This window comes from Lutjanus erythropterus, chromosome 19, assembly GCF_056507025.1.
Source record: "Lutjanus erythropterus isolate fLutEry1 chromosome 19, fLutEry1.hap2, whole genome shotgun sequence".
NCBI lineage: Eukaryota > Metazoa > Chordata > Actinopteri > Lutjaniformes > Lutjanidae > Lutjanus > Lutjanus erythropterus.
The window spans coordinates 23086904-23112148 of record NC_139335.1 but is presented as its reverse complement, the minus strand read 5'-3'; the positions used below and the strand labels follow the sequence as shown (position 1 = coordinate 23112148).

The 25245-nt window shown below is 39.4% G+C and overlaps 1 protein-coding gene across 2 annotated transcripts; it reads right to left on the bottom strand.

The window, feature by feature from the left end:
* Positions 1 to 659: 659 nt before the first annotated feature.
* On the bottom strand, positions 660 to 17299 carry pdgfbb (platelet derived growth factor subunit Bb). Of its 2 annotated transcripts, XM_084743557.1 has the most exons (8): positions 16274 to 17299; positions 7509 to 7605; positions 5810 to 5866; positions 4740 to 4933; positions 4423 to 4611; positions 2333 to 3152; positions 1719 to 1869; positions 660 to 1548 (listed from the first exon to the last, which is right to left on the bottom strand). In XM_084743557.1, the coding sequence occupies exons 1-7, from the start codon at positions 16337 to 16339 to the stop codon at positions 1736 to 1738; spliced, it is 1557 nt and encodes a 518-aa protein (XP_084599683.1). In that variant the 5' UTR covers positions 16340 to 17299; the 3' UTR covers positions 660 to 1548; positions 1719 to 1735. The 2 variants fall into 2 exon arrangements, with proteins under 2 accessions (XP_084599683.1, XP_084599684.1); XM_084743558.1 differs by lacking the exon at positions 16274 to 17299 and having other exon boundaries at positions 7513 to 7583.
* Positions 17300 to 25245: the final 7946 nt, after the last annotated feature.

Below are 25245 nucleotides of genomic sequence, written 5' to 3'. Positions count from 1 at the left end.
GTGAGGACACAGAAGGATCTGATCTTTTTTGAAAACTTCTGTCTTTTTCTGTTTGACCTGCCCAGCCATTGTTACATTTTCTCAACCCCATCTGTCATCCTGTTTGCAGTATTTGTATAGAAAGTTAATCCACAGTAATGGTAGAGATAAATAAATAAGAAACATAGCACAATGTCTGGTCACAAGTGTAGCGCTATCACTTAGTATTCAGATAGCACCTTTATCTTCACACCCGTGATGAGATTTTGAAAAAGACAAAACTCACTAATCCAACAATTTATGTTTTTGTTCTCTAATCACATCTGTGTGATTCCAGTGTTTGCAATGAGTTAAATATAATTAAATATGGTTAAAGAGAGACCATCGCTGTTTTACGGAGCTAATAAATGATATCAGGCTTTGGTACGGTAAATCTACACATCTTTATCTTCCCAACCAGCCCGGTCTCATTCCCAGCATGTCACGTACCAATGAACTGTCACTGCCCCTCAGTGTTGGATGGATGGATGCTGCAAACAAACACATTACTTGCATGACGTGACTTTTGTCATGTGACTTTCATGTTGTAGTTGCTTCAGTGAATGTCACATGATGTACGTAACAAAGGAATGTAGTTTTTGCAACCCCAAACATGGTGTTATCTATCTTATGTTACCTAACCAAGTGGTTGTTGTGCCCTGACCTAACCATGCTGTTTTTGTGCCGAGACCTAATCGAAATGGGACTGTTTCACAGCGTTAATCATGTTAAAAAGGCTTTCTGGCAGCGTCAGATACAGCCGCTAAAGGGTACCTTGTGCTTCAGTTTCAGATGCCGAGGGGTGGTAACAAATTGTCAGTATGTGACGAGTTGGGATGAGAAGGTGTTATCCCAGCACTGAGCCCTCAATATGTGAGTTCTATCACATATGACAAATACTGCTCATTTTAATCAACATTACTTTAAGTCTACTGATGATTGTCTCTAAGATTATCCAAACACAATACAACAGATTCTTCAATGACACAAAAAAGTTATTCCATGTTTATGTCCCTTTTTCCACAAAACGCACTTTGTAGTCCAGTCTAATTGTGGTTAACACAAAGCAAGTCTTTCAGCAACAACTTTGTCTTTTAAACCCTGCGTAGACTCAGTCCTGTCAAAGTATAAGTGCAGTTCCTCTCTGTTGATATCAAAACAAGGTTTCCAGAAGAGTTTTGCAATTGCACCATTTTCCACAGTTCTACAGCGATGCAGTTTCAGTCCGCCCACAGGCACTGTGCTTGTCAGTCTTCCGGTGCCACTCGTTACTTCATACCAACAACTGTCGTTGTAGAGGAAAGTGTTCTCTTGACAAGGTCCACCTTTTATTTATATTCCATTCTCTTCTTACCCTCCTCTTACTCCATACAGGTGCAGTTACAGGTTCACCAGACAGTCATTAGTAGTGTTACGGAGGAGATCTCACAGGACGAGCAGGTTACTGACAAGTGAATAAATACTTATATGAAGGGAGTCACTCTGCTTCACCTCTGGATCCACGAAATACACCAAGTTCACTTTGTCTCCCTGAGGGGGAAACACAGGAAGACGTACTGTAAAGTTCATAGATACTGGCACAAGGAACTAAAGCGCATTTATAATCCGTAAATACAAATATTACATTCACTTACTCATAAACGACTGGGTCACAGATTTATTCACCCATTTTTCCATTATATTTGAATATTTGAACTCACCTGGGCTGATTTTAGTTCTACATTAGCATCGCTCTCATAGCTGCCTTGCTGATCCGTCTGCGATTCTTCCTCATCTTTCTCTTTGGACGGGCTGGGGGTCTGGGGCCCGCTGGAGCTGCTGGCTGTCGTGTGGTAGTCGTAGATGTTGTCGCTGTCAGGACAGGATTTACATATTACTAAAGAATTACCAAAAAATCAATGACATTTTCTTTTGTGGCTCTTTGGAAATATTCTTGAGAACACAACGTAGAATAGAAAAAAACAACAGATGATTCATTATATTAAAAACTTAACTTCAGTATTTTTCAACCTGGACCCTATTTCGCCACGTGTTGAAATGACTAATGGGAGCAACATTTTTTAAAAACTGGTCCAGTAAGCAAAGAGTTGTAGGCTGGAGTCGAACCCATAGCCTGAACAAAATAAGACTCACTAAAACGGTTTGGGTTCATCACTTAGAGACGAAAACATAGGAAAATTTAATCCAGGTTGAAAAATACAGAGGTTACTCCTTAAACACATCATTTTATTCAGACAAATTACTAACTTAAGGTATTACAATCTTTAAATTTTTGTGTTTTTATTAACCCAAAGTACTGTATAATGTCCATTACCTGGTTTTTGTGTTGTTATTGTTTGCAGATGATGATGATGTTTACCATGCAGGTGATGCTGACTGTCTGTTTCCTTTCCTTTCCGTCTTTCCTCTTCTTCTCGTTTCATCTGTTGCTGCCTCAGTATCTCCTTCTCTTGGTCCAGCCTCTTGTGGAGAAGTAGAAGCTCTTTTCGCTCCTGCTCCAGTCTTTCCTCCTCAATCTGTAATATCCGCACCTCATCGGGAGTCTCATTGTCTCTCCGTCTCGCGTGTTCTCGAGGCTCTGGATTCGGCTCTTTGGTCGGTCGGAATCTGCTCACCATTCTGTCTCTGGCTGCCTCAGTAGGGCTGAACTTGACATGAGGATTCTGAGTAACAGGGTGGGGGAAACCACTAGTGTGGCTCTTTGAAAATTTGGATTTGTCATCAGGCCGTAATGGACTTTGTGTTTGTGTGCCTTCATCAATAGTTTTCCCTTCAGTCCTGTTGAGCAGTAACCCACCCCCACCTTCAAACTTGTTCTTTTCCTCATCACCAACATCCATTGAGGAGACAGTCTTGTTGCCATCTGAGATCCTACCATTTTTCTTCTCCAGGTTCTCAGTTAGATCTTTAGTCCCAAGGAGCCGGGTGGAGTTATGCGCCCAGTGTGGAGTAAAAAGAAGAGCATCTCCAGAACGAGATGTTTCGTCCCCAGCCAGACTGTACCCGTCTCCAGGCTGGGTGAAGGTGTCTCCTCTGGGGTTCCAGTGCTGCTCCAGAAGATCCTCCAGATGGGCCCTCTGGTTCTGCTTCAGCTCATCCCACTGATGGAGCTCATCCTTGGAGTGCACCTTGACCTTTGACAATAAAATTTAACAAAGTTCAATTCAGCAAAAATCTCAGCTTAGTCCACTGATGTTAATCCTACACATTTAAAAGTATTCAACGTACCAATGGCAAAAGAAGGAGAAATTAATGAATAGATAATATACATACTGTCGCAGAGTTTCTGCAGGTTTCAACAAGTTAAATTTACTTTTTAAGACACTAATAGCATGAGTACGTTTCACTGAGCCCTGAATTTGATGAGGCCTGATGTGAATACACAACAGTATTTGGTGATGCTATTGGTTGATGACTTGGCTTTAGGATTTTTATTACTTTCCATATAATTCTGATGCCTTTATAACAAAAGTTCCTAATTTGAACATTTTCTTTCTTGCATTGCCCAAGGTTTAAATTCAATATTTTCATCAGATTTCAACCAAGTGCTAAATGCACTGTTCTCAAGCCTTGCCTCACTGAACTTGCACTTATCCATATTCGAGTTCGAGTATGTTAACAGACACATTTTAAGGCCTTAAATTCTGGACTTTTTAGGACTTTTTAAGGACCTGTGAAAATCTTGTGTAGGCATTTGTATGACAGTACAAAGTTGGAGTGCAATTTCTTTATGTACTTATTATCTAATGTTGAATCTGAACCTATACTTTAAAATCAACCCATTGCATTGCATACTACATGAAACAACAATAAAGGCATAAGGACCATAAAAACTCTTTTGCCAACATTGTCTACCAGCCTGAATGAATGAACAAAACTGATTTGGTTAAGGTCCAGTGTGTAAGATTAAGGGGGATCTATTGGCAGAATAAGGTAGAAACGGAATATAATATTCATAAGTATATATTCATTAGTGTCTAATCACCTGAGAATAAGAAATGTTGTGCTTTCATTACATTAGAATGAGCTGTTTATATCTACAGTGGGAGAGGGTCCGTTTCAGTGGAGGCCACTATGTTGAGCCACAATGTTTCTACAGTAGGATGGACAAACCAAACACCAGCTTTAGATTCAGCCTTTTGGTTACGTACAAGTTTCATAGCCGAAGTAGGTTTTCTTACATGCTTTGAAGGGGAGGCATGGTGTTTGCAATCTGCAAACTGCTAAATGCCACTAATCCTCTGGACTAGCCCTTTAAACTGATATAATAATATGTGCTGATTTGAAATGTTAAGATGCATAAAACTGACATTATTTGGTGTCATTATCATCTAAGGTGTGCAGTACCCACACACACAAAGCATTCACCAAGCAGCTAACATGCATATAGCATTTGTACTGTACCATTTCGTGTCCGTGTCCTTGACTGAGTGTCTGGTTTCGATGCTGGTGGCTGTGCTGTCTGCGAGGTGATTTTTTCTTGGGCACAGGGGAACGTGGAGCAGGCTGACATCGGCACTCCACATGATCAACCACCGACACCACTGCTTTAGCATAAGTGGGTCTTTTGTTGATGTACTCAATCTTCATGACCTGGAGAGGTTGAGAAGAAGAAGTTTTTTATCAGAGGATCATAACTCTAACACAACTCCTGACTGGGATCTTGTTGTTGTTTGTGTGCATGTGTGTGTGTGTGTGTGTGTGTGTGTGTGGCTGTTTACCTGTAAGTATCTGGTGTGCATGACAATAGGGACACACTGCAGGCTCTTGGTGTTGCAGCAGCCAGAGCAGCGCTGCACCTCAACACAGGGCGGCCATAAGAGGAAGTTTGCGTTGCTACGGTCCAACATCGCCCGGGTGACCTCAACCACCTCTGTACGAACTTTACACAGAGCCTGCTGAGCCGGCTGGGCGTCTGAGGGATGAGATATGACTGAGTGTGAAAATGGATCGATTACAAAAAACAAAAAGCACAGGCACATGAGAATTATTTTTGTATCTCTAGTTGTTGTGCTTCTCTTTGTAGCCACATTGTGTCTCTTTGTGGTCTTTTTCCATCTCTTTGTAGTAAATGTTGTGCAGCCCAATGTATCGTTTCATACAACAGTGGCTATGACTTATGCAGCTCACCTACAAATATCCTGCATGTAACACTGCTGCCTGTTTCTAGCTGTTGCAGATCAGATACATCCAGGTGGATTATAATTGTGAAACTCATGCATTTCAAATGAGTAGATTTGCTATCACCTCTCCTAATCAGACTTTGCTGATAATTGCATTGTATTGACGTGTTACACAGAAACACAAGGGAATTTCATTCCACTTTGCTTTACAAAGGTTCACTGTTCAATCAAACTGTTCTACAAGGACACAGATCAGATATAGTTTACATAAAGATTAATGTAGGTCATTAGTTATCTCTTCATGCTTGAGGGAGTCCAGCAAAGTCACCCACACTGTTGTAGATTGGTGTATAGTAATTCAGACATCTGCTTTATCATGATCGCGAAAAAAAGGTTAATGGGAAGGACTTTACCGTGTCACTAAACCCATACTGGGCACATTAATCAACTCCCAGGAAAGCAGACTGAACACACCCGAGGTCCACCCCTAATGAGGATGGAGTACTTTTACATTCATGAGGAAAATCAGGAATCCTCCATGCCGGTGCTCCGACCTTCCATTAACCTATTTATGAAGGCACTTTTTTAAGATCTAAAGAAGCTGCATGAGTGTAAAACTATGTGATATACAATAAATCAGGAAAAAGGAAAGAAGGGGCGTAGCTCACCAAGGCTCCTTGGTAGTCTGTGACCTCCATTGGCTGCAGAAGCCCCGTCCTCCTCATCTAAGACAAAACAATAAACAAATACAGCATTTCACTTGTGTAAACATGGCAACTGGTTTATGAATGGTCTGTTGGCATGTGGTATATATTTTTTTCTAAGGCCTACTAGCGCCCTCTGCATGTGGGTTTGTAAATGTGAGCATGCACATGAAGATAGAATAGGAGAGGGGGAAACAAAGAAGGTGTGGGGGTAGTTCATGTCACACGTGAGTGATCACATACAGAGAGAAATATAGAGATCTGCACCTAGCTTAAGTTACTGTTATAATTGTTACTTTGTCTATTTTCATGTGAATGTGTGTGTTTCTCTCCCTGCTACTTGTTTCGTTTGTCTGAGTTGGTTTTATTACTGGTGATGTTTGCTCGTCACAATTAGGGTAGAAAAGTAGTCACGTATTGTTGTCATGTTAGTTTTCCTTTGCACACACACATTTTATTTACTATTTAGTATTATTTAGTGAACTCTTGAGTCCAGTGTTTTGCCATTAAACTTGTTCCTCAGACTATAAATGACAAAATGTGCATTTATGAGAAAGTTGAGTGCATGAAGTTTGTTGTCTCTGCATCGCTGGTCTTCATTTATTTGGCTGTTGTTGAGTGAAAGTAACATGTGCTGTATGTAGGGGTGTCACAAATCTCCAAATGCATAATAACATCTGACTTTCCATTTTAAGCCACTGTGGACCAAAGTGGGCGTGTTTCCACTGCAATAACCACAAAATATAAAAAAAATATCTAAATAAAAATCTCCTCCTGCTTCTTTTTGACTGGCTTATTTACAACTCACTGTAACTTTCCCTGGGAAAATGTTAACAAACGTTGGTTTCATCCGATTTCAAGGACAATCTGGCAGCCATTTAAAATAACTTCTCAGGGATGGTCCCATTAACTTATACTGGTCATATAGAGATATCAGTAATAAACTGAGACTATTTCAAGTTAAAAAACTCCTTGTAGTAGCTTCCAACATATTTTTTAACATAGACGTCTATGCCATTAACAATTGAGTCTTGATTTTTAAAGATCAACACTGGTTTTAAGGCCTGACACCTGTCATGTGCAGGTATCAAGTGTGATACAAGTGTGAGCACAAGGCATATTTTGTTTTACAGGAAGAAAACATCATTGATTTTTGGCATAAGAATACAAATACATGATTTTTTGGCATATATTGTTAAATAGGTGCCAGAATGACTGCGGATATTTAAAAAAAGTGCATTTTTTATATTACCTCAACTTTAAAGCTATTTGCACTTTTTTTAAATGATTTCATAAGCCCAAAGGTTGTGCAACTTTCTCAACCCATACAGCGACATGCAATCCTTTAAACTGAGGTAATGATACAGAAAAATAACCTCAGCTGGAGTTCCTACTTTGGTTATGTATTTTAACATATATAATAACATTATCAAAATATATTTCCATGAATCTGTAATAAATGACCTTCAGATACAAACAAAATGAAGCATTCCAATAAAACTGTTAAGTAGTTAATTATAATGGTAGGTTAGGGCATAAGATTAAAAATGAGGATGAGGACAGATATAGTAAGTAACAGCATCAAACTTGAAAATGTTTGTGTTTATATCAATAATACAGAACACTTGTAGGAACAGTAATATCAGAAAGCGCTTGTCTTTACCTACGGAGTCAGTGAGCAGCAGCAGCTGGAGGTCCTCTATGGAGGAGATGGGGCTGTTTCTAACCAGCTCCACCAGGGCTGCAGGCAGAGGGTCCCCCTGAAACACATGAGTACGTATTAGGCTTAAGATGGTACATTTTCACGGTATGATAACATTTCTCAGAAAATATCATGGTTGCAAGGTACAGGTACAGTTGCAATGACCCTTTACAGAGTGAAAACAAAGTTTTTTGGTTAATAAACAAGATGTAAAAGGTCTGATAGCTGTCAGTTTTCATACAACAATATACCGCTGCAAGCCTAAGAACAAAGAAATAAGATGACTAGAAGAAAAGCTATTTGAGAATTTCCCGCCCAGTATCCATCCTGCATTGGGCATTAGAAAATTCAACAAACAGTTCCTCCAAGGAAATGGAATAAGACCGCAGCACATCTGCAACAACCATTTCACAAGTGACTCACAAATAATGTCCCTGAATAAACTTAATCCTGCTCTCACTCTCAAATTGACAGGCCCTTTAACGCAAAGACGAGAAACATAACAACTAAATCAAAGTTTGTTTACATCAGCGATGGAAAATAACACAAATAATACAAGTTTGTGGCTCCTCAGGAAATACTTCTTAGTAGGAAAGTTAATTTCTGGTATTATTTTTCTTAATAAGGATAAGATAACACCAGCTTTATCCTTAAACAACGCGCATATGACCAGATATTTCCATACCACCACACCAAAAACCAGGCAACTGCTCTGCATTGTGATTCTATGGACTGACTGTGGGTTTAACCCCCCCCAAGTCATTAATGGGTAAGACAGCAAGGGAGGGTGGGGGGTATTAACCAAAGCAGACACACAATGGTCACTAAGAGCGGGGTGAATGACTATTGGCGTTGTGTCTTCTCATCTGCTAACATTTAGGGGTCAAAAGAGTCAGGAAGGAGTCAGGAAGTGGGGGAAGGAGTGATATGGAGAGGAGGAGAGAAGGGTGGTGCATCTGAAAAAAAGAGGGATAATAGATGAATAAAAGACGGGTTAAAATGGACAAGGATCAGACATGGGTCGAGACACTTCCCCACGTTTGTGTCAGTGCTGTGGATGTGCTTCATTTGGTTTGTCAGCTCAGGGCGAGATGGAACCAATGAAAATGATCTCAAAGGAGCAAATGTGGTTAAAGGGACCATTCATCCCAAAATCAAATCCACCTAGATAATTTTTGTGTGAGCTGTCGAGTTTTGGAGATACCGGTCATGGAGATGTCTGCCTGCTCTTGAATATAATGGGACTAAATGGCACAAAGCGTGTGGTGCTCAAATTCAACAGTAATGTCTCTTTCCAGAAATCATGACATGGTTGCTCAAGATAAACCACAGAACTTGTGAGCAGTTTTCTACTTTCTCTTTTCTGTTGGTGCTTTTCCAATGTCACCACGCTGAGTCAAACCATGCCACGCTGATTTGCATTTCTATTACCATATTTAGCTCAAGCTGTGTCAAGTTGCAACCGTGATGGCCCCTCTCTGGGGAACCAAAGCGAGCTCGACCGGCCTCCAAGTGGGCTGCAGTGATGTCGCGTCTACTACGGCCAACCTGTGATGACTCCTCCAACAAGCATGTGCTGCAAGACTCAACTCTTGTGTGTGCAGGAGAGCAGAAAGGAAAATGTTTTTTAAAGTCTCTATGTTAAGCTCTCAGTACTTTTGTAGCTTCTAACTGAATCCCTCTGGTTTGAAGTTTCCTTTCTCTCTGCGTTGCTCTTTGTATGTTCAGCTATCTGCTTTATTTTACTATTTCTTGTTCGCTTTCAACAGATAGATTTAGCTGTTTCATAACAAAAGCTTAAATAACACAGGACTTTTATCATGAGAAATTTATAGGAGGATAAGTGCTTGTTTGGCTTGTAGCTAAGCTCATTGTCAGTTTAAGACACTCCTTCAAGCGGGTAGTCCTCTTGTAATAGAAATGCAAATTCCTGCTGTGCTGGGCTGACATGCCGAGTCAAACCAAGTCAAATCAGGCCAGCACATGTGTACGGAAAATAAGTTTTTGATAGACTCTTGCTGAACTACTTTCTTACTACTGGAAAGAAAGTAGTTCCTACATGACACTGCTCACAACAAGGTCTGAGTAACTGGGTCATGATTTCTGTAAAGAAACAGTTATGTTGTGTATTTGTGTTTGGAATATAATTCTTTTTGTTGTTGTTGCTTTGAGCACCAACAGCCAAGTGCCATTTTTCCCCATTATATTCAAGAGAGGGCAGACGTCTCTAAAACTGTGGTGAACTGTCCATTTAAATCTGGCTAGGGCATCAATTGTCATGTAATTGACAGCATTTAGAAATAAATGATGTGAAAAGTTGCATGTCTTCATTTTTTGTGTGTGAGATTCCATTCCAGTTGTGGAGAATATAATGAATCCCTACGGGAAGCAGGTTTTAGCCAAAGGAAGCAGCCATCCATGCATGTATTCTCATCCTGCCCATACTATACGCCATTGACTTTCCCCCATTGTTGGTCGGCTTTTCAGAGAGTCAAACTGTACAGCGAGGGAAATGCCTGCTGTATTACGCTTACATGTCTGTTGCAGAGCTGCCGATGCCCCTGAGGAGTCATCATGATGATTTCTTCCCTTCACCAACGGAGCAAATCTGCCTGCCTGGCTAATTGTGTCTGATGTTAATTATAGGATGTGTGCCTTTGTTCACAGTGGTGCCTGCTGTCATGACAATTTGTGTAGCAGGAAATACTAAATAAACACTTTGCTTCTGACAAACAAAACAGATGTAAACACATTCAAAATCCACAGACAGAATGTGTAAACACACAATAATAATGTTCAATGTGCAACAAAAGCATGAAGATTATGATACCTTCAATACATCAGGATGGTACAATAGCTCTTCAGTGGTGGAGAAAGTACTTACATCCTTTACCTTAGTAAAAGTATTAATTATCACATTTTAAAAAATACTCAAAAAATACAACAAGTAAAAGTCCCACATTGAAAATGTTACTTAACTAAGAGTATGAAAGTAATCAGGGAAATGTAGGAGCAAAAAATTTCACATGAAAAATTACTTAAATAAAATAGTTGGTGATTAATTTTCTGTCAGGCAACTAGGGCCACCATTGATTGAATCCATCCATTGTTTTGAGTCATGTTTTAATAAAAATTTCTCTGATTACAGCCCCTCAAATGTGCATATTTTCCGATTTCTTTCCTCCTCTATGACAATAACCTCAATATCTTTGGGTTGTGGATGAAAGATTTGAGAACGTTATCTTGGGTTTTGGGAAACAGTGTCCAACATTTTTCACAATTTTTTTACTTTTTACAGACCAAACAACTAATGGATTAATAGATCAAGAAAATAATCACCAGTTTAATAGATAATGAAAATAACTGTTGCAGCCCTACAATCAACTACTTGATTAAACCACTAACTGTTTCGGCTGCACTTATATAAACTGTTGTTTACTGTAGTTTAATTTTTAATAAAACATCATAATTTATAAACTCCTCATAAGTTTTCTACGTAATGTATCTAATTTGTAAAGCAACCAGTAAATGTAGTGAAGTAAAAAGTCTGATATTTGCCCCTGAGATGTAGCGGTGTATTAGCGGAAAGTGGCAGAAAATGGAAATACTCAAGTAAGGCAAAATTGTACTACTTATGTAAGTAAATGTATTTAGTTACATTCCATCACTAGTAATCCTTGTCTTTAGGAGGTTCTGTGTAGTATAATAGATAATGAAACACCCTGTTCACTTAGACTATAATCTCCAGCAACACTGAAGACTTTCTGCAGCACTACTTTTTAGAGACTGTATTTAAGCCAAACTGCTCCCTATATTGTACACATTATATTAGAGTTTAGGCTGTCCTGTACACTTTTACAAGGTCTAAAAAAAAAAAAAGACACATTTTGACATAATCCAACACTTGTCACCTGAAGCAAGCTCCCATCCCCTGCAGGTCTGTTGGACATATTGAGGAATGCCAGGTACAGGCAGCGGCTGCAGTGGGCCGGGGCAGAAAGGGAACATCTAATCGTACATAATTAGAGGGTCGAGTTTGCTGCCGGCGCAGCAGCAGCAGCAGCAGCCGCGGCGCACGTGTGAGGTTTCACATGCAGTCAATGAAACTATGCCTCCACGTGCGCACCACTGGAATGTGTGAATAAATGTGACTTTAATTAATTCCTTTGTCATAATTTACCTCTGAGTTGGAAAGGCGCCTGATGCAATTATATAAATAATAAATGTGTGGATTCATCTTTGGTGGTCTACGGTTGAATGTATATACTCAGTATAAGTGGCACAGACTTTTAAATTATCACCCACTCTCAAGACTAGATTTGTCTCAAACACATTCTCTTATGATAATGGAGGAGAAGCTGTATAAGACATGATTGAACCTTGTATACAGACTCCATCATTTCACAGTTACCATACTATAACTTCAGAATTAGACATGGGGAATTCCTGGTTGTATACATCAAAGCTTTTGTAACTTTCTCCTTCAAAACACTTGGCCTGTCAACTTTGAGTTTTCTTTTACATGTGGTGCCTACAGAAGCTATAAAGTGAAACAACAAGTTGATGACAGGATTTTGAAGTCATCCATCATAACTGTGCTTCGCTCTAAATCTGCCTTCCTGTGAAGTCAATGGAAGACTACGTGCACACACTTAAATTGTACAGGTTTCCTGAATTAAAGAGGAATGAACCACTTGTGACGCCAGTTCTTGATAAGAAGCCAGAGGATCTATTAGTTTGTTTGTGTGCATATTTTTTTCTCTTTATTTTTACTTTAATTGACCCTTCGCTAAGCCCCGCCCTCCTTAATCACTGTTGCTACACCTGTAAAGCTTTCCATTCTCACACTGCACATGCGCCACTTACAGCGATAAGGGTTGCAGATTAAACATCAAAACTGAGTACTCGTTGAAACACGAGATCTTTGATTCCACAGAGAAGTAAACAAAATCAGGCTCATCATTTCTAGCTGACCACAGTTCTCACTAGCAGACTTCATAAGTGTAGCTTGATAATGTAAGCTAATGCTAACCAAAAAGTCTGGTTCAGCTGTTTCCATCTGACTAATTTTAAAACAAGCAAACCCTTTGAAAATGTATTAAATATGCTGTTACTTAATCGCTGTGTACATGATATAACATCAAAACTAAAAGACTGAGGCTAAAGCTCCCAGCTCCCAGCAAACATTGGTCAGATGATGGAATATGACATACATTGTATATGCACGTGATAGAAGACAGAAATAAACTCATTAACATAGGAAAAAGAGGTACAGGGACTCGATTAGTGCAGTGGACCTTGAGACAGTTGCCCAACCAGACCAGCCAGACTGCGAGATTACCGAGGTGCATTGTCGTGGGCCAACTTCGATTCTGCACCAGCCCACATTCTCCTCAATAAGTCCTCCACATACAGTTACTGCAGGTAATGATTTGACTTATGAGACACAGTGTATCGCTCGTCTTAGAGCCCCATACACACTGCCTCAACATGTAGAGAAATGCAAAACTTGGCAGGCTTATGGCTCCATAGGTACAATTGCAGCTCTATTACTGGACAGTCTGTAGGTCAGGGCATCTCTGCAGCACTGCAGTACTTCATTATACTACTATACTTATATTTGTCATTTTTTTCCCTCTATCAAAAAATAAAAATTGCAGGGCCTGCAATTTGGAAATTGCACTTGATTTCAATAATATTTTCATGAATTATGCAGCCTTAGTTTCAACAATCATTAAAATTTAAAATGATAATACAAGTCATTTGGAATTTCATGGTGGTTTACTGTGAAAACGGCAGTCGTTTCATCACAACATTTAATAGCTGCTAATGCTAATTGCTCAGTCTGTTAGCAAACTACAATTCTCCATCTGAGCGGATGAAAGACAAACTCACAAATGGGTTGTGCCCTCTTTGTTGACTTGTTTAAGTCTCCACTTCCCATGACTGACTTGTTAACTATGTGTGTTCTGACCCCATTCAGTTTTACAACTGACTGACACTGGCAGTTCATTGTGGTGATGAATTGTCTGGGTCAGAAACACAGATGAGATCTGAACAGAGGCAGAAATACAGATAACATCAGATTCAAACTGCATCTGAACCTGCTTCTACAGACTTTATTTTAACAAGAGAGGTCAACAGTTAAAATGTCAGTTATTGTCAAGCCTCACTTGACCTGGTCAAGACCCTCTGTTAAGTTTTGTCTTCCTGTTTGACCTCAGCAGACAGTCAGATTTGCACTCATTTTTCACTTCACTGCCTGTTTTTTTCATAAGATTTAAAGAAGATTTTTTCTGATAAATGTGTATTGGATTAGAGCAGAAACAGCAATAATAAGAGCATCATCTGTGTCTACAGGAAAGAAAAAAGTCATCATTTTCATCTGAAAATGTAACGAGGTTCTGCACTGGACATGAAATGGTATGTAAATTTCATATCATGATTATAGCCAACAAAACTTTCACAGATATCAGTGTTATTGCGGTATTGATAAAATATGCTGAAAGTGTTCAAAGAGCACTGATACACACACTGAAATCATTTCACCAAGTTTTATATTGAAAACCTCGCTGATTTAAACTTTGGTTAATGCTGGACAGTGTTAACTTTTATTAGGTATAGGTTTATTAAATAGGTTGAAATCTTATTTTTGTGGTTTATTGCGAAAGCAGAAATCATTTCATTCATTCTCAGCAGTTGACTCCATTTAATTTTTTAGACGTGCAACCTTCAGCACGACAAGTGATCTACATTTGTGTTGACGTATGACAAATATTTCACACCACAACACGGATGTTGTGTCATATTGCCTCTCAGATAAATTTCACCCCCCTGGTCGTCTACTGTAGCTGACATGCGGCCTCAACAGCACGATGTTGCAGCGTGATGCTGCTCACTGACTGATTTATGGCCTCGCTCAACATCTGGAACCCCATGAATGCATCACTTAACCCACGTGGTGAAGCATCCAGCTGTAAAAGAGCCTCTCATGGCAGCCGCTCTGTTTCCTGGCTCATCATTACCCACAGAGGACGACCTCTGCATGTATCTGCCCCTGGGCATCCATTCATACCGCCAGTTAATGGGAGGAATAACAGTTATTTTCTGCGAGGATCTCAGCCCTCTCAGAGGCAGAGAGGGAAAGACTGATTTTGTTACGAGATGAGACTGAAGCAGGTGCACTAACTCCAAAATTATATGAAAAACATCCCACAGTAAAATGTGCAGCATGCATTAATGTGTATGTAGATGTTTGGTTCAGCTATTTTTAACTATTTTGCACTGTTGGGTAGTTTAATCCAGAGGTTCTCAACCTGGAGGTCGGGACCCCCAAGAGGGTCATGAGGTAATTTCCAGGGGTCGCCAGATGGTCATGGAGAATAAACTAAAATAATGTATTGTGGCAAACAACGCAGAATGAGAGGCAGGAAGCAGCTCTCAGCAATGTCAGCCCCTTAAAGATATTCAACATAAGCGACTCAAAAATATGCAAATTACAGCCACCTAATTAATAGCTAAAACTATAAACCAGCACATACCCGTAACTATTAGCGACCAAGCTCTGAACATATACATTAAAACACTAACAAAATTTAACATTTGCATTGTGTAACATAAAATACCAAACTTAACAAACTACTCGGTTCAGTACTGCAGGCATGATGGGAAATTAGGGTCATATTTTATCACCCAGGCCGAAGATACAATATTCTACCATATTTTAAAATGTTAAAGTAATTCTTAGGATATATAAATTAATATAATCTGATACGCTTTCGTGGTATTTTATCCTTTCATTGCTCATGTAATTTTTTATCAAAATTGTACTTTGAGCTTCACATTTTTGTTATGATATTTGTAAAGAAGGGTGTAGTGGTTAATACAGAGGTTTTTAAACTGATATCGGCGATATTGTATAAATATGATGATACCAAGTGTCGATCTTTTCTTATGTGAACAACTCGTGACTAATGTCCACGTGGAATCTGTGCGGCAGAACTCTGACGACATTTCCACAGAATTTAAACGAATAGAGATGATATTTGTAAAACTCAGTGTGACCAAGCACATTATGTATTAGTTGGTATGTGTGTTGAGCTGGTAATTGTTGGAAAATGAATGATTAATGGTTAATGGTTTCGCAAATTAATTTGTGCTCTCTCTGCTCCATGCTGAACCTTGCATTTTAGTGTCCACGTGTTCCACATTTTATGCTGGTTGAGGTAATTTTGTGTTGTTTGAACGTATTGTATGCTTATTTTTGCTCAAAACAAAAATCCTTGTTTAAAAAAAACATTACACAAAATTATGCAGATTTTCATATATGATCTGGGGGAAAAAATCTGCTGATTCCATTTGGGCCTGAATGGCACTGGTCGGACTGTTCGATGCTGATGTGATACTATGGATATAATTTGCAGTTGAAAAACGGTGATAAATCACAATATATCGCAATTTATGTTTACAGAATAATCACCATATTGCAAAATCGCAATAATATCATATTGTGACTTAAGCATCCTGGGCCTCTGGTGATTCCACCCCCAGTAACCTGTAGGTAAATTGTAGTTTACCCTCCATGTTTCCCCTCATTGATTGATACAGTTGGTCTGAATAGATCAGTAAACTCTCAGCCTCCTTTAAGGAACGTGGATTTACTTGGGTTCACCCCCCACTACGTCCCTGGTCAAGTTGAAGCATCTCTAAAAGTTCGTCAAACTCACCTCGGCCACGCCAAACCGCAGACACGCCGCCAGCAGCGCGAGCAGCAGCTGTACCCACGAGCTCATGTTGCTGGCCAGCCTCGAGCCTCTCTGACGGACCCGAACGCATTTATGGAGGCGCGAGAGTCTCAGCACTGCGCGCGGGGGGACAGCGGCTCGCCCTGCGGGTCTGCGCGCGCCTGGACGGTCTGTCCCCACTGTGGTCTCTCCAGCAGAGATATCCGAAGAATGAGGAGAAGAAGAAGCAGAAGAAGAAAAAGAAGAACTACAAGAAAAGGAAGAATAAGAAAGTTTTAAGTCCCTTTGAAACGAAAAAACTCCTCAGTTTTGGATAAATAAAACTCCCAAGTCTGAATTCGTCTTCAACGTGATGTTCAGTCTTCTATTTAGTTCACCTTGTGCACAAGTGTTCCGCTTAAAAGCACAATTGGATAACAACACATCTAATTAACAGAAGATTTAACGACATTTCCCGGCGTCAACTGTCAAAACTTATCAAGACAAAACTATCCAGGACTCCCAGAAAGTAAGTAAAGATTAAATTATTCCAAGGATGGTGATTTAAAAATCCAATTGACGTCTCTTTCCGCAGTGGTCAGAAGTCTCTTTAACCGTGATGCGTCCCAAAGTCCAGCTCGCAGGCTGAACGTCTGTAAAAACGTCGCACGGTAGCCTCGTTTGCGTCCCTCTTCTTCCAAGGAGTCTTATCAATAAGAAAAGCTCTGTGTGGCTCGGTGCGCCTCAGCCCTGGACCTGCCTGATTACGCTGCGCTGCTGGTGATGGTGATGGTGTTGGTGGTGGTGGTGAGGGGAATAGCAGCTTTCCAAGAGTCTGCTGTTGGTCTGCGCACTCTCTCCCGCCCCCTGCCTGAAGAATGGGTGATAATCTGCGCACAAAGGAGCGACATTCGTGCACAGAGCCTCGCAGCAGCCGCCACTCTGAGCAATATTTCCTCTGTTGTGAATCATTTATGCAGATATTTCTGAGGTCGGGCCAAGTCCTGTGGGCTTGTTTGCTCGTCTGAATTCTGAATTTTGCCACATGATCTGATATTTTACAGCACACGCAGCAAAATATACGAGTCAAAATATCAACCCAGTGTCAGTGTGTAGGAGCAGTGGTCAGTAAGTGACCCACGTAAAAAAATATAAATAAATAAACAAGCGAATAAATAAATAACTTTACATGTGTGCTGTAGTGTACTTTATTGTGAGAGTTCTGTAAATTGTATGATAAATTGCAAACACTTGTAGTGGTAAGCAAGTTTAATTTGAAAAGTATAATTAATTGTAATACACTAGTAGTATGCTTTAATAAAGTGTGCTTTAATTTCACTTCATTAGAAGTGTATTTAAGTATGCTTACAAAAAAAGTGCATATGTTCATTTAAAGCAAACATTGCACAAACAAGGTTTAATTTCATTATTCAAACATGCACAATATATTAGCACATACATACATATAGCCATACTTAAAGTGTACTAAGTATAGTATACTAAGTTCCTCCACATTAGCCTGTAAAAGTACACTAAATACACTTTTAGATTGTAATTCCACTTTTCTACAATTTTAATTACAATAACAGCTAAAATATACTTGGTACAAAATTATTTGTACCAAAAGAGCAGTCTTCAAGTTAACTAACCATTAACACACTTGAAGTAACCTGAAATATACTTTTGTTTTGTAGTTTTTGTTGTACGTTTCTGACATACTTTACTTGAGTATGTCCATTTCATGTACTCTGCTAGATAACAGAATTAATTTAGTTACTTTTCAGATTTTATTATTATTATTAGTAGTAGTAGTAGTAGTAGTAGTAGCAGTAGTAGCAGTAGTAGTATTGATTAATCTACCCACCTGTATATAAAGTAAAATGCTACCATATATTCTTCCACACATCAACTACTTTTATATTTAATAATTTTATGTACTTTTATTTGAGAATTATTTTGAATGCAGCACTTTAACTCAGCTTTCATGATTACAGATCCATCAATACTTCACTTTATTTAACACATGCAATGATAACTTACAATACTGGTAGGGCTATTACAGCACAATACGAGTCCTCACTACAGTGGATTGTTGAGATGCGTATAGGTGAGTATAGGTAGTCATAATGTATTATAAGTCCCATCAGTCATTCGTAGTTTATAACGAGTCAAGACTAATCAACCATAAGACACTGGCAATTCTATTCCATTATATTGCTGATGTATTGCAAGAAAGCAACCCTCCAAACATCTGCCAGTTGTGCAAATCATGTCTATACTGAATGGGATGGTCCAGGAACAGATCTGTAATATCTGACTGCACCCCCTTTTGAACGTTGACATGCAGTTTAATATCTGAACATCTGGCTAGGAGATTTTTGGACATCTGTGAGCATGTAAGAATGGTGCAGGAGATCAAAATGTGAATAATTAATTACTTTTTATTTTTAATAACCTTAACAGTATATTTATTGTTGTTATTGGATACAGAGAGTGCATGAGAGAGAGAGTTTTATGTGCTAAATTAGAGCTAACCCTCCCAATGTACGTAAACATTGGACATTCACAAAACTTCATAAAAAGATGTAATAAAACTTCCATTCCGACTCCCCAGGTGACCTCTTTTTAGTGTACGACAAGTTGTCTTTTGGATGTATCTTTGCAGTGCGATCATTACTTAATTGCAGTCATAGCGTTATTATATTATAATGCATTATGAATGCCAACGCACATTCACTGTTTTAATTCATGAAGTTTACTCACAACAAAAGTTGCTTTAAGCAACATCAACACTTATGAATAACCCATGCCCCTAAATTCAGTCTATTGCATAACAGACCTTTATGTAGGTACTATTACTGGAGAGGTCACAGGGATAGTTGCCATGCCAACTGACTCCTCTTGTTACCTCAGCATCACCGCTAGCTGGGCTATCAGGAAACAAAAGGTGTTTCTAAATATCACAGGAGTTATTCTCAGACTCCTGACCTTTGATGGTCGCTTATGTTTAGGGAACATTTTTGAACAATGCCTGACGGTGACTCTGCATGTTCAAACTGAGACGAACCCCAAGCCCCAAAAATAGCATGTCAGCCAGCTGACCTCTAGGACGGGTAATAATACATGACAGAGGGAAAAGAGCAAAAAAGTTTTTATCTTGGAAAAAAAAAAAAAAACACTTGAGAGGGGACGCACATTAAAGAACAAAACTGCTCAATAAATTCATACACAGTTTCTGACTGAAGGAATTCTTAAGCAGATCCCCAGTCTGGGGACACCGCTGGACTATAGCTATGAACAATGTCCCCACAGTTAGTCTTTTCTTCCAGTTCAATCATGGCCCGGTGAATAATAGGATGCCATTGTTTTTCTAACGAGTCAATGGAGGAAACAGCATGAGCTATGGAGCTATATTTACACTCTGTTTCATATTTGCACGTTTGGCCAAGGCCACTAGCAGTATGGAGTGAGAACTGTGATGATACAGTTGCAATGCAACACTAAGGAAATGGTGGTGATAATAAAGTGAAATGATCAAACTGCATGCCATTTATTATTGTATGTATAGATGTAAATTTATTTTTGCAATATGTTTTAATTCTTAAGTTCCAAAACACTCTTACTTGTAAATAATTTATAATAACAGACTTTTTTCTATAAAGGGAAGAAAAAAGGGATAAAATTTAAGGGTTTTAATAGGTTTTTATGCCTCAGTATTGGCAACAGCCAGGCAATATGTTTTCAGACTGTCCATCTGTCCCAGTCTTGCAAATGCAGTATCTCAAGAATGCCTTTTGTTTCAAATTTGGTACAAATATCCATTTGGACACATGGATGAACTGGTTATATTTTGGTGGTCAAAGGTCAAAGGTCAAGATCACTGTGACTTCATGGCTGTCCCATTCTCGTGAACACATTATCTCAGAACACAGCCAGAGGGAATTTCTTCAAAGTTCGTACAAACATCCACTTAGACTCAAGGATGAGCTCATTAGATTTTGGTGGTCAAAGGGCTTTTTACACTGCATATTCTTAGCCCAGGGCTATCCTACGCTTGGGCTGAGAGTTAATCCTGGGATAAGGTAGCCCCCTTTCACACATACATTGTTAGCCCAGGGTTAAGCTAAGCCCAGGACACACTACACTTTTACTAGCCCTGGGTTAAGTGTCCAAGATTGTTGTGTTATCCCTTGAAAATCAATTAAATCCAGGGTTAAAAGGTGCCAGTGTGAAAAGGATAGCCCTGGAATAATTATATGCAGTGTGAAAAGCTCTAATGAAAGTTTCTTAGCTTTCTTAGCCTGGGGTTAAGTGCAGTGTAAAAAGCCGAAAGGATGACCTGAACAGATTTTGGTGGTCAAAGGTCACTGTGACCCCACAAAACACCTTTTTACAAATAACTAAAAAATGCATTCATTGATGAAAATCACAAATGTGATGCCATTTCATATCCAAAGGTCAAAGGTCAACTTCCCTGTGCCATCTTAATGTACTCTAATGTAATGTCTTCTGTACTGCTCTGTAAAAAATTGTCTCTAAATAAAGGCAGCATGTTTCTCTCTGGAAATTATTCATAAGTAAATGGCAACTTGACTGGTTTACATACAACTGCAAGGAGGTTATTCTAGTTGATAATGTTTCCTCTCAATTATGCTATCAGTGTTCCCAATTTTATGATGCTCTGCATGTCAAAACATACATGAGAGTGTGTGTGATGTGTTTGGTTTCTATGGAAAAAGGGGGAAAGGAGGAGTGGAAGGAAGAGGAGGATGAGGAGGGGGAAAGCAGGTTCTTGACTAGAGGTAGGGATTTTCCCACCGGGACCTGCATTCACACCATAGCTGACTTTCTCTCTCTCTTTCACACACACACACACACACACACACACACACACACATAAACACACACCTGTGCCTGTAACATCTCACCACAATCCCACTGAGAGAAGGCCATCCATCATTTTCTGTAGAGGCGACAACTTAATAAGAAACATCCATAAAAATACTGTACATGCACCCATACCTAAAGCTCAGTAGTGTGTGTGTGTGTGTGTGTGTGTGTGTGTGTGTGTGTGTGTGTGTGTGTGTGTGTGTGTGTGTGTGTGTGTGTGTGTGTGCGTGCACATGCGTGTATCTGAAAAAACACACTTTCAGTCTCATGTATGCATCTAAAGCCAGAATTATACTTTGATCTTGATGCAGGTAGATGCAACATTTTTTTAACTAAGCCAAGGTAATCATGGAACTGACTTTTTCATAACTTTTTCATAACTACCACTACTTTGGATAGAAGAAATCTGTTTCTTTCGCAACATTTGTGCTTTCCTGAAAAATTCAGATTCAGGTGTATCCGTAAAAATACCTTTATATACCACTAATTTGCAATAGAAATTTTGTTTTTGTGGTAATGCAGACTGAAATACATTTCCTATTGCCATAATGGGGAAATGTTGATAATTCACATACCTGACTGGAAACAGCTGTATAATTTATATTGCCTCACAAAAATGTTGATTCTGAACTTATCAGAAAAATGTTCATTTACTGCCAAAATACTTAATTTTGCAATATACTTTTCACTCGTTGTGACTACGCCATAATAAAAAGTCAACAGTGCGTTGAGATATGAGATTTATTTATACTTATACTTATCAGTACTTCACCAAAATTGTGATCTTTCCCTAATCTTAACCAAAGCGCTTTTGTTACAGGAGTTTGAACACAAAACCCGGACTGTGGTGTTAAAGTCCTGCACTTTTTACACCCATCATCCACCCCAACCACCTCCTTATGCATCCAACGGTTTATATAAATAATTTATTTCAAAGAAAAGCTGTCTGTGAACATAATCCAGGACAGAATTATGGTGTCATGACAACATAGTTAGGTAAACAATTATTATACAACTAATATACAAATGTAATTTCTAGTTTCTAATTTCTACACATTCTCACATTCCAAGCAGACTCCAGGGACTAATAGGTGTCCATGGTGTCTGTGGGCTGCAGTTGTCCACGTACGTGTCCATTTGGGAGCGTAATCCAGCCCATTGGTAAGTTAAATTCTCCATGCATGCAAATGCACTCTTGGATGTGCACATGCCCACACACAAACACACGTACACACAAACACACACACTCTCAATGAAGCTGCACATGAAGCACATTCACACATGTTAAAGCATGTGTGGAACAAATCACACCCCCTTAAATATTGGCTCACACATACACGCACACACTTAATGTCCCGAGCTCACAACCAATTTCGCCATGAACAGAGGACAGAGGGCCCTCTATGCTTAACAATTGAGTGAGAAATGACAGCACTCGCTCAAATATTTAAGAGCTTTTCAGAAGATCCGGAAAAGGTCAGAGCACCCTGAACTAATCTCCTATTGAACAATGATGGCATTTGATTTCATGCGTTCCTCCGTCGTTGTCTGAAAAGCTTCAGTGGTTAATTTGACGCAGCAATCGCATAGTTCGCCCCACACGGTCAGCTTTACCAGATGAAAAACATGAATCTGTACTGTATTTGTGCAGTACAAAGGGTCCATGGGTTTGTGTATGTGCATGTGTGTGTGTGCAGAGGTGCACATTTGGCTGCTGTCACATGCATCAGAGTTGAGAGGGGAGACAATTGACCCTCGATTAGTCGTGGGGATAGACTCTCTCCAGCGCGTGTCTCAGAGATAATAGAGGATCATGTAGACCAAATGGACTAATGGGAAGTCATTAGTTGGCCCCTCGAGCCTCGAGTATGACCGCTCACCCGGGTTCTCAGGTTTCCAAAATCCAGAGGGAGGAATGTGGTTGAATCAGATCAAAAGATGAAACAGGGGTAGATTGGCAAGAAGCAAGTAGCTGATTTATTCATATTCAGCAGAAAAAATACTTCACACACACCTTGTTGTGAGCAGTTTCATATTTGATCTACTTTCTTTCTGCCGTAGCCTCTACTGGAACTGCTTTATTTCTACTAGAAAGAAAGACATTTCTACATGAATCTGCCCACAAGTTGTGTGAATAATCTTGAGTAATCGGCCAATATATCCTAAACTTTGCAACAGACACCAAAAAAAACAAAAAATCTAGATGGGTAAACAGAGATAAGAGGCCAGAAGAAAAATATGCATTTTTATTTGGGGGTGAACTGTCCCTTTAAAGCAGCTCAAAATCTTCATGTCTCAGCAAGGATCTGTCAGCAGCAGCTAACGAAAGGGTCTTAAAGAGAAAGACAGAGAGAGACTGACAGAGAGGAATTGCTGGAATGCACTCTACCGAAACAAGGCTGGAGAGAGGAAGGAGACATGCAAAGTGACGGAAAAGATTGAAATTCAGAAAATATGTCTGTTAAAAATATACTGGGGTGCAAGTCTGTCTTTCTTAAGGTGAACACAACAATAAGTCCTTTCTCTCAGAGTGAGTCTCTGGACCAGATCCAGCAGTAGTCCCACTGATGTTTGTTGCTAATTTACAGCCATATAACTCTCACAGCTGATATTGACTCTTTAAGGCTGCATCCTGTACACTAATGCCAGCCTGTACTCTTGGTGCACTTAAAGTCTTAAGGCAAAGTGGATATGTAATTCATTCTTCCATACAGAAGCATATGGACATGCAAAACCTTGTGCATTAGGCCATTTAGATGATGCATTCATACAGTATGAATGTGCAGTCTGTTACAGACAGCACTGACTTTTATTGGGTGTCAAAACTGAGCCAAAAATTAACTGATAGGAATCTGGCTGGATAGATCCAAGAAAATAAAGCTTGTAATGATATTAGAAGAAAGTCTAAAGGAACTATGTTAATATATTGTGGGGAAAGAACCTGATCCTGAATTGCACATTATGATGGTTTACAACCTGAGATTTAACAAAGTGGATGTAAACAAGACTTAGTTTTATAGTAATTCTCTCAGTCCAATCAACAAATTCCTCATTTTCTTCAGTCTTTCTACTAAGAGCCAACCCAAGCTTTTCGCAGTTTGTCAACATGTCTTTTCTAAACATGTTTTATTTCTGCTGGATGAGCATGCTGCTGACAATGACACTAACAGATCCAGTGAGGATGGACCACACCACGCTGTAGAGTATAAACACCTCCATGAGGAATGCCTGGTTTTGTTCAGCTCCAAGAGGCTGAATACAGCAGCATTCCTCTGCCAGCCTCCCCCTCCCTGCCCTGTTTCTACTGTACTGACACTACTCTAATGAATACTGTAAAAAGCTGTATATTTGATACCACCATGCGCACCGTAATAATGAAAATTACCTCTTTCCAAAAGTTGGTCTCACCTTGAAGTCCATTCTCACTCTGACAGCCTCAGACAAACACTCCAGTGCTACATGAATAAATACTAGGGTGAATCTATGAGTGCATGAGTCTGATCCTTCATTCTCAAACATCTGCCAGCATGTCAATTACAAGCCACATCTGTCGGCACTTAGCCCACTTGTTTGCTACTTACTCAATGGCCAATTTCCAGTAATATATTAAAAATGAAACCATCTGCATAAACGAATGCACGACAACTTGGACGATCCCTTAAAGGGATAGTTTAGCCAAAAATGAAAATTCAGTCATTATCTACTCACCCTCATGCCGATTGAAGGTCGGTGTTAGTTTTTTAGTCCACAAAACACTGCTGGAGTTTTGCAGGAAAACAGCAGTGCATAATCTCCCAAACAATCTAAGTAAATGGTAACCAGTTTTATAAAAAAACAAAAAAACACACAAACGAAAAACATAAAATGCCCCCATACTGCAGTCCAATGACAATTGCTCGCTTGGCACATATGCCAAAAAAGTTTTCCAGATTAGGTTTCTAGACACGTCGTCTTCCTGGATATACAGCCCACAGACTTTATATTGTGATGTCATCACAGATTTTGATATCACGTTTCTCAGTGACTCCATGAATTAGAAGTTCATAATAGAAAGAATCATAATTCAGTTTTATAATGGTGATCTA

What these genes read in the sequence shown, in the direction of transcription:
- pdgfbb (XM_084743557.1), bottom strand. Translation starts at nt 16,339, where the DNA reads ATGAGCTCGTGGGTACAGCTGCTGCTCGCGCTGCTGGCGGCGTGTCTG. An exon ending in CAGACTACCAAGGAGCCTTG is followed by an intron (nt 4,934 to 5,809) that starts GTGAGCTACGCC and finishes CTCATCCCTCAG; the next exon opens with ACGCCCAGCCGGCTCAGCAG. An exon ending in AAGGACACGGACACGAAATG is followed by an intron (nt 3,153 to 4,422) that starts GTACAGTACAAA and finishes TTATTGTCAAAG; the next exon opens with GTCAAGGTGCACTCCAAGGA.